General features: G+C 52.6%; 1 protein-coding gene across 2 annotated transcripts in view; it reads right to left on the reverse strand.

Moving 5' to 3' along the window:
• Positions 1–1,820: 1,820 nt before the first annotated feature.
• Positions 1,821–13,455, reverse strand: part of TRANK1 (tetratricopeptide repeat and ankyrin repeat containing 1) — a 164,754-nt gene continuing 153,119 nt past the window's right edge. For both annotated transcript variants that reach the window (XM_008266129.4, XM_070072953.1), the window contains 2 exons: positions 12,544–12,642; positions 1,821–11,539 (listed from right to left, as the gene is read on the reverse strand). In XM_008266129.4, the coding sequence (XP_008264351.1) occupies positions 11,439–11,539; positions 12,544–12,642 (200 nt within the window). In that variant the 3' untranslated portion in view covers positions 1,821–11,438. The remainder of the gene's footprint in view (positions 11,540–12,543; positions 12,643–13,455) is intronic.

Raw genomic sequence — 13,455 nt, forward strand, 5'->3', positions numbered from 1 at the left:
AGTTTTTATTTAAAGACAGAGACACAGATGGAGACGGATCTTCATCCACCGGTTCACTCCCCAAATGCTCACCACAGCCAGGACTGGAACAGGCTGAAGCCAGGAGCGCAGAACTTGACCCGGGTCTTCCATGTGGGTGGCAGGGACCCAGACACTTGAACTATGAGCTGCTGCCTCCCAGCACGCATGTTAGCAGGAAGCTGCATCTAAGTCAGACAGCCGAGCAAATGCGATCACGTACCGCAAATATGTATGCAGACTTTCTAGTTTGATTGTTTTCATTTTACCTTGCAGAATTTTATTTCTTCTCAATTCTTTATTCTTCCTGTTTTCCATATTCCCTTTTTGCTTCTTCCAAATTGGCTTATACTCAAATGTCTATGATTGATAAATATTATGTATATTTTCTGGGTTTTGATATGTTTTTCATCTTATGTTGTTTTTTGATAGTTTCTTCCTTGCATTTTTATATTTATTTTAAAAGGAGTGTTATTTCTATTCATCTTTTTATTTTAGGTCAAATATTTGGTCACAGTTCATGTTTGTTCCATGAGAACATGCTTCCAGTGTGTCTTCTTTATCATCTAGCTATTTTAGTGTTGTTTTGAGATTATTTATTTAAAAGGCAGGTTGATGGAATTCAAGAGGGAGAGAGAGCTTCCATCCTCTGGTTCACTCCCCAAATTCTTGCAACAGCCAGGGCTGGGCCAGGTCAAAGCCAGGAGCCAGGAGCTTCATCCAGGTCTCCCATATGCGCGCAGGGGCCCAAGTGGTTGGGCCATCTTCCGCTGCTTTCCCAGGCTGGATTAGAAGTGGAGCAGCCGGATGCGGATCCGGCTGAAAAGCCCATGAGAGTATTTCAGGCATGGAAAGCCAAGACACTCTGGGGGTGGGGTGGGGGGACCTAAATGAAAGATCTCCATGAGTGAGATCCCAGTGGAAAGAACAGGTCATCAAAGAAAGAGGTACCTTTCTCTGAAGGGAGGAGAGAACTTCCACTTTGACCATGGCCTTGTCTAAATATGATCAGAGTCGGTGAACTCAAGGGACTTCCATAGCCTTGGCAGCTCATGACAAGAGCCTAGGGTGATTACTGATGCCATAAACAAGAGTGTCAATTTGTTAAGTCAACAACAGGAGTCACTGTGCACTTACTCCTCATGTAGGATCTTTGTCCTTAGTGTGCTGTACATTGAGATTTAATGCTATAACTAGTACTCACACAGTATTTTTCACTTTATGTTTCTGTGTGGGAGCAAACTGTTGAAATCTTTACTTAATGTATGCTAAACTGATCTTCTGTATATAAAGAGAATCGAAAATGAATCTTGATGTGAATGGAAGGGGAGAGGGAGTGGTAAAGGGGAGGGTTGCAGGTGGGAGGGACATTATGGGGGGGAAGCCATTGTAATCCATAAGCTGTACTTTGGAAATTTATATTCATTAAACAAAAGTTAAAAAAAAAAAGTGGAGCAGCCAGGACATGAACCAGCACCCATATGGGATGCCAGCACTGCCCGCAGCAACCTAATCCGCTGCACCCCAACACCGGCCCCTTTATTCCTGGAGATGGGGAGGAGAAGAGTGGATGTCGGGAGGGGCAGGATGCGGGGAGCTGGTGTCCAGTGGGTGCCGAGTCTCAGTGGGGGAGAGGAGAAAGTTCTGGGGCACCGTGCTCAGCACTACTGAGTGGACAGAGTGGGGAAGGTGGGAAAGCCCATGGTATCTGCATTTCACTGCAATCAGAAATAAATCTAATTAAAAATAAACGTGGAAGAAAATGAAAAAATTGAAAGTGAGGTGCCTGGAACCACAGATGAGTCTATTTCCAATTTTTTTATTAAAGGATTTTTTTTTTTAAGATTTATTTATTTGAAAGGCAGAGTTAGAGAGAAAGGGAAACAGAGATCTGGGGCTAGGCCAGGCCAAAGCCAGGAGCTTCCTCCTGGTCTCCCATGTGAGTGCAGGGGCCCACGCTCTTGGGCCATCTTCTTCTGCTTTCCCAGATGCTACAACAGGGAGCTGGATTGGACGAGCAGCAGCCAGGACTCAAACCGGTGCCCTATGGGATGGCAGCGCCTCAGGCCGAGGCTTAAACCCACTGTGCCACAGCACCGGCCCCTATTTGTAATTTTGAAGAGGACTGTGGAAGGCCCTCCAGAGAAGCTGGACTGATTGATTGCTGCTTCCTTGACTGTGTGAGGACGCTGCCCCTGCAGCGTGGGCACAGGCGGGCTTTTCCCCGTCAGGATTTGCCAACAGCGAGCAGGGAAGGAAAGAGGACAGACACTGACCCCCACCCCCAGGCTTGAAGGGTCACAGTGCCCCGCGCAGTCCCACCTGAGCGCTCCAGAGTGGGTTGCAGCCTGTAGCTTTAAGTCTCTGTGGCCGTCTCCCGAGAGTTGAGTTATTCTGGTCCTCTTCCCCGATCCCACTTCCTAACGTTGAGCCGATGACTCCCCAGATCACAGACTGGCCTACATATTTCCCTCAAACAGCTGTCCTGCGGAATCACGGACGCTTCGGCTAAAATTAGTCTCAGGCTCCCAGGGAAGCTTGGGGCCCTGGGAACAAAGCCCTGTCAGAAACGTCCCCACCTCCGCACGGGGCACACAAAGCCTGGCCCAGCTTTGTCCCCAGAGCTCCCTGGTGCTGGTGACCACCGCCTGGAGGCAGACTGCTGCTTCAAACCAGTCCCCATTCTTGGTCCATCCACGGAAGGGAGGCAGGGGGCGAGGGAGGGAGGATAATGCGATGACAGCCTGTGTCACTACTGCCAGTTTATAAGCTCCCAAATGGGCTCCCAGACTTTAAATAAGGTGTCTGAATTGCCACAGTTGAAAAAGCAGCCAAATTTTAATCTTAGCTTCTGCTTCAAACACTGTGCTGGCAGCTCCCCGTTTCCCGGCTACAACTCAGCCCGCCGCGTCCTATCAGGTGGTCAGGTTGCATCACCAACTAGAAGAGTAAGCTGCAGGTGTCTTAGGGGGAGAACAGAGAATCCTGGACAGGGTTAGAATTCTGCAGCCCCAGGGGACAGGCCCTTGAACAACCCCCCTAAAGAATGCCTGCTCCCCGGCGGATGCCCCTCCCTCCCTTGTGAGTGGGGAGACAGCCTTTTCGGGAGGGGGGGGGGCGAGGATCAACTAATACTGTCGGCAGAGCCGGGCTCTCTGCTGCAGAAGGGAATTAAGGGCTACCAGAGAAGTTTCCAGTGCACTCTTAACCTCTGTGGCATTCTCAGGGTGGCTGCGTGGGAGGACGGGGCCTCGCGCCGCCCACGGGATCTTTTGTTCTGCAGTCAGAAGCTCTGAAGCAGATTTTGAGTGACAGGAGTAGGTGAAGCCGGTCTCAGCTGCCAGGAGAGAAATCTGTGGCAGAAAGAACAATTACCTGCTGCCTTTGTTTACCAACCCTTGAATCATGAACCTTTTTTTTTTTTTTTAAGATTTAGTTACTTGAAAGGCAGAGTGAGAGAGTGAGAGTGAGAATGAGAGATTGATTGATTGATCCAGAGACAGAGATCTTCAAACCTCTGGTTCACTTCCTAGATGGCCACAATGGCCAGTGCTGGGCTACGCTGAAGCCAGGAGCCAGGAGCTTCTTCCAGGTCTCTCACATGGGTAACAGGGACCCAAACACTCAGGCCACCGTCCACTGCTTTTCCCAAACCATTAGCAGGGAGCTGGATCAGAAGTGGAGCAGCCAGGACATGATCCAGCACCCATCTGGGATGCCAGTGCCAGAGGCTGTGGCTTACCTGCTACACCACAATGCTGGCCTGGAATCATGAACTTGGGAATGATCCCAGGGTCACAGATTCCTGATAATGAATGGTCTTGATTCAGGGACACATTTAAGGCATTCCAGACTCCAGATCAGTGCGCTGGAGGAAGCCCGGGAAAACGTGTGTGGGAGAGAAGAGAGTCAAAGTCTGAGACAAAGAGTTTAGGCACTGAGAAATTGAGAATATCATTATGGTATTAGGACTGGAAAATCTATGAACGTCAGATTCCTGTCCTATAAGGACCATGAAGGAAACAGCTGCATGAGGAGAAATGGGCCAGTGCTATGCTGCTAGCCAACCTTTGTGCCCCAAACCTGCAAAAGGAGGCCCCCTCCAATCACATGCCAAGCCCCGGAAGCCTACTGCCCAGACAGCTGAGCCTCTTCCCCACTGATGTCCCGGGGCCAAAGGAGGACCAAGGGTGGCTGTATGGGAGGAGGGGTACAGTCAGGGAGTGGGTCTGAAGATGTGGTTCTAACATCCACTGACAGGGAGGGAACGTCCTTCATGACACAGAAGGAAGAACGAAGCAAAGGGTGGGAAGGGAAGAGGCGAGAGGCCTCCACTCTTACCCACACCCCCACAAATGCCAGGGGCAGCCTGCCTTCAGGCGACACCTGGCAGTGTTGGCTGCCAGTGGCCCAGGGGAACAAGAACCCAGGAGCTGAGTGGGAACCGCTCTGTCACTTTGGTCAGGGGGACCCCTGCTCCCTCAGGAGGCCCTGGCAAGCACGTCTGGCCGGGGGAGAAGCTCTGCCCAGCCAGTCAGCTGCCGAGCCCCACAGCGGAGGCCGCCCAGGCCGCAAACCACTGGCTCCTGGAGTGGGGGTTAGGACCCCCTCGCGGCATTAGGTTGAAGCACTAGGATCCTCACCGGGCCAGGGAGAGGCCGAGGAAGCGCTTCCTTCAGCGGGAGACGATGCACCAACGCAGGCCCTGAGCGAAGCCCTGCTCTGCACTCACCTGCCCCGGGCACAGCCCTCAGCTTGCACACATGTGGATTAGGAGCCGGCACTCTGCACTGGGGAAACTAAGATTTAGAGATGACAGAAATGGCACACAGCGCGTGCTCATGTTCATCTATCGCTGCCTACCAGATCTCCCCCAGAACTTATAGCTGACAACATCAATTCTTCATTCTCAGGATTCTGGGCCCAGAATTAAGGTGGATCTCAACTGGTGTTTCTGCTCCATTTGGCACCTGCCAGGGTCACTGACTCAGCTTCATTCAGCCAGCACAAATGTCAAGGGGCTGCACTTCCCACAGCCCCTCAGGGGGCTCCTCCACACGGGGTTTCCACGCAGGGGCTCTCCACAGGGCTTCCTCAGAGTATCGTGGTCTAGGGTACCCAGACTCTTACATGGCAGCTGGCTGACTCCAACAGCTGCCAGATCTCTTAAGGGCCAGACCTGGAATCGACACGGGGTCATGTCTGCTGCATTCTACTGGCTAAAGCCATAGAATGGAGAGGAGGACAGACCTCAGCACTGAGAGTACGCACACGAGGACGGGAAGGAACTGGTGCTGCCGTCCTGGAAGTCTACTTAGCCCTCAACTCCATTCACTTGTGAACTTGGGTTTGTTCTGTTTTCCTGCCCCTCTCAAGGAAACAGCTAGGGGCAGGAACAGGTGTCATGCATAGTCCACAGGGATGTGTGTTCGCCCTGTGGCAATATAGTGGGAGGGTGGGAAACTCCAGGGGGCTGGCTCAAGGGCACAGCTATGGGGCAGGGCCAGATACCCCAGGCTCCCCCAACCAAGCTGGCTCCAGGAGCAATCAGCCATCCTCTCAGACACCTGGGAGTCAGTGGCAGCTACTGCAGGCGAGCAAACCTACTCTGATTACCCACACCATAGAAAGCTCCTGATACTTAGAGACCTCAAGGAAGCAGAGGGCCTCCAGCAATGACTGAGGTGAATTGCCTCCTGATTAGAGAGGGAATAGGACTCAGAATAGGATTGCAATGAAGTAAAACGTGACATTTCTTGCACAACTGAGACCAAAAGGTCTAACCCTGTTGTTAGACCATTAAAGGATTATCAAAGCCATACTGAAAGCAGGTGGAAACACAGGAAGTTTGTATTATCATTAGCAGTTAAAAATATAAAATTTCTCCTATGTGTCTTGGATAAAACTAGGAAATTGCTTTGTTGACATTTTAAAACTGTTTTTTTTTTTTTTTTGACAGGCAGAGTGGACAGTGAGAGAGTGAGAGAGAGAGAGAGAGAGAGAGAGAGAGAGAAAGGTCTTCCTTTTGCCGTTGGTTCACCCTCCAATGGCCACCGCAGCCGGCGCACTGCGCTGATCCGAAGGCAGGAGCCAGGTGCTTCTCCTGGTCTCCCATGCGGATGTAGGGCCCAAGCACCTGGGCCATCCTCCACTGCACTCCCTGGCCACAGCAGAGGGCTGGCCTGGAAGAGGGGCAACCGGGACAGACTCCGGCGCCCCGACCGGGACTAGAACCCAGTGTGCTGGCGCCGCAAGACGGAGGATTATTGAGCCACGGCGCCGGCCAACATTTTAAAACTGTGTGTTTTCAACCCTTGGTCATTTTCCTGGCCAAGAGAGCCCCAGAGGTTGGAGTGCAGTCTTGTCCATTCCTGGCCTCATTCCCTTCACACCCCATAGGCCTTGTGCCCATGGGCAGCCCTGGACTCCACGGCTTAGGTGGAGCCTGGCAGAGTCTGCTCCATGGCACTAGAGAAATTCCAGGTGCGGGGGAGACCCTGGTGACAACCAGGGCCTGCAAGCATGCAAATTCCCCATCCACACTACCTGCGAGTAGGGCTAACGCAGCTCTGAGTTTCAGAGCTCCATGAGTGGGCCTTCCTGTGGTGGTCAGTGCTGACGACGGTGTGCAGCATACCTGGGGCTCACCTTGAACTGCAAGTGACCACTCTGGGGACACAGGGGCAGGAAAGGGCAAATTACAGGACCTTCAGCTCCACATTTGGTGAGGGAGCGGGAAACGGGATTCCTGCCAGTGAACCACGATACTCCGGGTAGTGATGGCAGAGGACACACAAAACAGGAAAGCCAGTGGCTCCGGAGCAGTGCCGCGCTGCGCTATCCAACAGGAATGCTTCGGGCAGCTGCTCTGTCCCGTCCTCGGGGTCCAAGGCCAGGCTGTTCCAGTGGACGACAAGAGAACACAGCTGCTTCCTTACTGGGTACTCCACTTTCCTACAGGAAGTCGTCACCCATGAACCGAGTGAGGACCTGAAGGGAGGGAGCTCTCCTAAATGTCTGGCAAGCTCTGTGCACTGATACTGGTCAGGTGTGACAGGACCCAAGAGACCCTAGCTGGCATCTGCATTGGCCTTGGTGCCTTAGTCCTTAATGGAAACAGCGCTGGCTGGCATCGGAAAGCCTAGGTCCTGGCCTCAGCCCTACCCCCCCCAAGCTGGCCTGTGACCCACACTAAGCCCCCATCATGGGGGCCTGTTTCCTTGCTAATGGTTTGGTAAGGAACTAAGGTGCTAGCTCAGAGCTTGGGATGTCGTTAGCTCCTATGTCAACTTTCATCCTTCCTCCAGTCCTTAAAGGACTGGACTCCTGCCCCAGACGGGATTTGAGAACCAGAGTTCTCCACTAAGAATGGTCAGGCCCAAGTGTGTGTGGGGGTCAGAGGAGGAAAAGGAAAAGCTGCGAGAGGCATGAGTCCCTGCCACTTTCCCCAGCAGTCCTTTAAGGACCCAAATACTCTGAATGCTTACCACTGGCTAAGGGACGTGCAACCAATGTCTAAGGCAGCTGGGAATTTTTTTTTTTTAAAGATTTATTTATGGGGCCAGCGCTGTGGCGCAGTGGATTGAAGCCCTGGCCTGAAGTGCCGATGTCCCATATGGGCGCCAGTTCTAGTCCCAGCTGCTCCTCTTCTTACCCAGCTCTCTGCTATGGCCTTTGAAAGCAGTATAAGATGGCCCAAATCCTTGGGCCCTTGCACCAACGTAGGGGACCCAGAGGAAGCTCCTGGCTCCTGGCTTCAGATCAGCACAGCTCCAGCCATAGTGGCCATCTGGGGAGTGAACCAGCAGATGGAAGACCTCTCTCTCTGTCTCTACCTCTCTAACTCTTTCAAATAAATAAATCTTTTTAAAAATTTATTTATTTGAAAGGCAGAATTAGAGAGGGAGAGTCAGGGAGAAAGATCTTCCATCCACTGGTTCACTCCTCAAATGGCAGCAACAGCCGAGGCTGGGCCAGTCCAAAGCCAGGAGCCAGGAGCCAGGAGCTGCAACCAGGTCTCCCATATGGCACCCAAGCACTGGGGCTGTCTTCCGCTGCTTCCGCAGGCTCATTAGCAGGGAGCTGGATTGGAAGTGGAGCAGCTGGGACTGGAATCAGTGACCATATGGGATGTTGGCATTGCAAGCAGAGGCTTTGGCAGCTATGCCACAACACTGTACCGGGAAAATGTTTTTTTCTTAATGATCAGTTTTTTTTTTCTTCTGAAGATTTTATTTATTTATTTGAGAGACACAGTTAGAGAGAGAGAGGGAGAGACAGTGAGAAAGGTCTTCCATCTGCTGGTTCACTCACCAAATGGCCATAAAGGTGAGGGCTGGGCCAGAAAGGAGCCAGGAGCCAGGGGCTTCTTCTGGGTCTGTCACACGGGTGCAGGGGTCCAAGGACTTGGGCCACCTTCCACTGCTTTCCCAGCCCATGGCAGAGACTTGACTGGTGAGGAGCAGCTGGGACATGAACCAGCGCCTGTGTGGAATGCTGGCGCCACAGGCAGAGGTATAGCCTACTGTGCCACAGCGCTGGCTCACGATGGGTTTTACAAGAAATGTACTGCTTTGACTGGGGCCACAGGTAGCAGGCACACGGCTACCAGGGGTGCTTATCAGGTGCGCGAGTGGGGTGAACACAACAAAGCCTCCACAGCAGACGGCACAGCAGGTCTGTCGCTGTCCTCTGAAAGGCCTGCTCACAGCTTGACCCTTGCCTGGTGTCTAAACACAGACTTCAGGAGGGCTCTCCCCGTTCCCAGCGCTGACGGACAGAGTGGCTCACAGTGGTGACAGCGTGTACACAGTGTGGTTTCTCCTGAACGTCTCCTCCCAAGGCTCCAGGACTTTGATACATGCTGGGCAGAAGAGGCCTCCACGCCCAGCCCCTGGTGAAAACTCTGTGTCCTGAATCTCTAATAAGCTCCCCTGCCGGCAGCATTTCCCACATTTCACAACTCGTTGCTGGGAATAGTGTGTTCTTCATGATGAGGGAGCGGACCCTAGGCAGCTTACCCCGGCACCCCAGACTCCACCCCGTGTGCCGCTTCCTTCTCTGGCTGACTGGGCCTGATATGCCATAAATCAAGAGCCCTGACTACACCTGCGTGCAGGCTGAGTCCTGGGCTCCCTCCCAGTGAATTACCGAACCTGAGAGTGATCTCGGGGCTCCCAACACACACCTCCATCCTGGATATCCAGGCAAGCCCCTTGCTAGTGGGCTGGGCCGATCCTTCTCTGATTCGTCTCCACACACCTCCTCCATGGCTCTCACACACGGAGGAGAGACAATCTAAGGGGAGGAGGTCCGGGTAGTTCTACTGGACAGTCCCGAGGCGGCTGATGGCAGGACCCTCTGTCCGGTGCTGAGCTCTCTGATCTTGAAGCAGAGCTTGGCTCTTTGCCTTGGCCTCCTGACAAGCAGTCACCGACATCGCAGCACGAAGACCTGATGCGTAGTCAAGTCCATGGCAACAGCTCTGCGCCGGCTGCACAGACTGCACAGATCTTACACCAGCTTCCCAGAAGAGGAAGCGGAGGTCCAGCTATGTTATGTAAACGCTGTTACCACCCAGCCAGTGCACAGCTCTCTCACAGCTGTTTTCTCGTTCTGCTCACCAGATGGTGAGGCCCGAGGGAGAGCCACACGTGAGCACTCAGTGTTGAGCTCCTCTCACCCCAGATTACAGGGTTCATGAAGGGCAGGAGATGGACTCGAGCCCAGGCCTCTGGGTTCCCAGGGAGGCATTCCTTGTTGGGGAAAGCCTGGGACACAGAATGACAAAACTGCTCCCGCTGCCAGCCCTGCAGGCTCGGGAGTATCCGAACCGGGAAGAATGTGCGCAAGGCGGCCTTAGACGCGCCCCAGCCTCCTGTGCGGCCCTGGCCGCAGTGTTACTGCCCCAGACTTCTTACTCTCACAAGGCACAGTGAACTTCTGCCCCAGCCAGCTTCAACCAGCCAGCCAGAAGGGGGAGTAGCTCCAAGACTGAGCTCTTTACTTTCTGAGCGGAGACGAGAAATAAACAGCAGCCGCCGGCAAGAGAAATGCTTGAACTTTATAAAAACGTGATAATACTACAAGATTTGATAGGGTATTTTTTTTTCTTTTTGTTTCTGCCAAGTAAAGTTTATAAAAGACAACTGGAATAAAAGTTAGAAACCTGACCTAATAAAAATTACACACATGAACACTGCAAGGAAACCGGGTCAGTTAGAAAGAAAAGTACGGGAGAACAACACGCAGCAAAAGTAGAAGCAACGTGGAGGAAAAGTTGATTCTGTTGCAAGGACAAAACACTCAAAGACCAAAGCGAGCCTGACGTTTCACCCTGATGGAGCTGAGGACTGTGAAAAGGGTGCGCAGGGACCACCAGAGCGCACGATGGCTGCCCAGACGGGGCCATACAGGTCACTGCTGGCGCACTGGGTGGAGGGGAGAACAACGGCTTCCTGCAAACAGGCCTGTGCCTCGGCCCCTCTCACAGGGCCCACCAGCCAAATGGCAGTGATTCGCACGCAGCCCAATCCCAACGGACTGGCACTGACAGCTGGCTTCCTCCTCTGTCCACCGTTCCCAGCCAGCAGCTTGGCAGGTCACTGTCCCACAATGGCAACCTCACCTGGTGAAAGCTTAAGAGAATGTCAACCTAGGCCAAAGTGGCCAACAAGAAAACCAGACGTGCAAGGCTGCCTACAAAGCACTTTTCACAATGTCTGCACCACAGCCAAGCAGAGAGAGGCCAGCTGGGAACGCCCCCAGAAACATTCCCCAGAGACAAAGGACGGCCACAGGATGCTGGGTGAATTCTTGGCTACATTCTGTGCAGTCAAACCATGACTTGCACAGGCAGCTGAGAATGGCCGAGAGCAGGCGCCAGAGAGAGAAAAGGCTAACAAATGTAGCAGAAGGAGCTGCGCTGCAGGTGGGCCTGGAGATGCCTAGACAGGCTGCCTCCTGGGCCCCTCGATGCACGAGCTCCTGTGCTATGCTGTGCTGCAGCGGGGTCACAGCAGATGAGGGAGCCTGTAGGCCTTTCCCAGCCCAAAGTGGTAGCAACTCTGAGGTGCAGAGTGTCTGGAACACCCGGTCCCCGGCTACCGACTCGTCACCACAGAAGCCAGCCAGGCAGCGGGAGCTCTGTGGAGACGAGGACAGTGTTCCTTTCAGCTATGACTCCTCCGACCTGGATGTGTCTGGGGACATCTAATACTGCTAGACTCTAACTCGGAAACATGGAACAGGTCTCCGAGGGCAGGGAGCGACCACACCCTAAACCACCTAAAAGAGAAGACAAGGAGGACAAAAGCAAAGGTGTGACTAGTCTCCCCTGAGCTTCCTTAAGCTAATTTATATTCTTTCTTTCTAATGGATGGAGCACTCTGAGGGTTTAGGAGGCAGCAACGGTAGCAACCTTAGTATTTTCTCTGCTTTCCACACTTCCGTGAACATCTTCTAGGACGGAGCTCACCAAAGTCTTCAACTTCATTTTCATAATCATCTTTCTCAACAACACCTGTTTAAAAATCAAAAAACAGAAACTGAGTGCAGAATGGTGATTTCTGTTTCCAATCCACTGCAAACTCTAACACCCGAGTAAGAACCCAATGTCTCTGTAATACTTGGAAGACATCTAGCTTTCCACCAGAGCGCCAGAGAAAGAGTTTTCCTTTCGAGTACTGATATTGCTTCCCCAAATGAGCAGTGTAAACACGTTTCTCCAGAATGGGATCTTCTTACAAACTGCTGCCTCTTGCCTTACGTTAGAGCAAGGTCTCAATTCAACCATACTCCTGAGTTAGGACACCAATTACCGTTCTTGAAACAATCACAAAATCACAGTCCCCACAGGGGGTTCTATGCTGAAGCTTTTTATGGGCAGACATTTGCACCAAGTTCCTGCAAGTTTCCCCAGGCCCTGCTGGGTTAGAACTCTGAGGCCTCTGGGGCTGGTGAGACAGCTGAGGGGTGGCCTGGCCAGGAGAGGCAGGAAGGACACAGAGAGCTTGGAGGTGACTCTGACCACGGGGAAGGAGCCCGACTCGCTCTGTATAAGCCTGTAAGCCTCCCTGGGAACATGCAGGCTTGTTTCCACCATGACTGTGTTTCTTTTATTTACAAGTGTATGCTCTGGCCCAGACCCACGCCTACCAGACTCTATAAACAAACATCCACTGACTACAGTGAATGATCAACATGATAGGTATATTTACCAAGGGCTGGCTTTGTCTATCCTTAGGGGTCACTGTGCAGGAGCCAAACATCATCAATAACAGCTTGTGAGCTGCAGAAGAGATTTTCAGCAACTAATATGAGCCAAGAGTACCGGGACTCACAGGCAGCTGGGGAAGCGCAGACGCTATTTTGGCAGTCATCTGCTTCGTCAGAGCTGGCACCCCTGCACAGTGAGAAGCCGCTTCTGACGCCCATGGGCAGCCTCACTTCAGATTCACCTTGGAGCCAGTGGTACCGAGAAGTGGAGGAGCCGAAGGATTTCCTGGGCCTGGAAGGGCTCCTTACCTTCCTCCTTCAGGCGGACCTCTGTTCTCATCAACCACTCCTGCGCATTTCTGACTGCCACGCTCAGGCTCTTGACCAGCCGAGTCATCACCTCTTCCGCTGCAGGAACCAGAGAACGGCTGTGAGTGGAGAGGCTGCCGCAGGACCCAGAACACCAGTACTAGAGCCAAAGTCGCCACGACCCAGCAGCTGATCTCTGTGCTGTTTCTGAGCCCAGCCCTCAGGGAACATGGGGGTAGGGGCTGCCTTCTGCTGCCCCCACATACACTACAATTAAATGCCAGCCTGATGCCATTACTGTGAGTCCACAGAGAATGCCAAAAGCGGACTTTTCAAGGAAGCTTGTGTTCAAAATCCCAGTAAGCCCTGAACTGGAGTATCTGAATCAGAGAATGTTTTCAAATGTGCAATTTCACGCACTTCACACCTAACTTCTACTCAGCATAGAAGCTTGGGGAACTCTGACTTGAAGACCACGTAAGAATTCTCTTTTCAAAGAGCACAGGGGTATGACTTAGGAGCCCTCCTGAAAGGAAGACAGCATTCTCCCAGATCTCAGCCAGACAGCGCACGGGAGGTGCTCGAGACTGACCACTGAATGGATCCATCAGGAGAAGCTCAACACATTTTCATAAGACTTCCAACATTCTCCCTACATCCTCTCTAGAGAATCAGTTAGCATACCATTTTTCTCATCCGTAGTGCCTGGGGAAGCCATCTCAGCCAACGATAATCACAAATTTCTTAACTGGAGGAGGGGCAGTCCAAACAACGAGGGCTGTACTACGGAGTCACTCGTATTTCCGCTAAGGCCAGGATTCCAACACGCCTGAGTCAGACGCCAGGGACTTAACCCTCACAGGCCTTCTCGGAGCCCAGGCCTAACGCAGTCTGCGCCCCCGCCTGCACGGC

Source organism: Oryctolagus cuniculus, chromosome 4 (genome assembly GCF_964237555.1).
Source record: "Oryctolagus cuniculus chromosome 4, mOryCun1.1, whole genome shotgun sequence".
Classification (NCBI taxonomy): Eukaryota; Metazoa; Chordata; class Mammalia; order Lagomorpha; family Leporidae; genus Oryctolagus; species Oryctolagus cuniculus.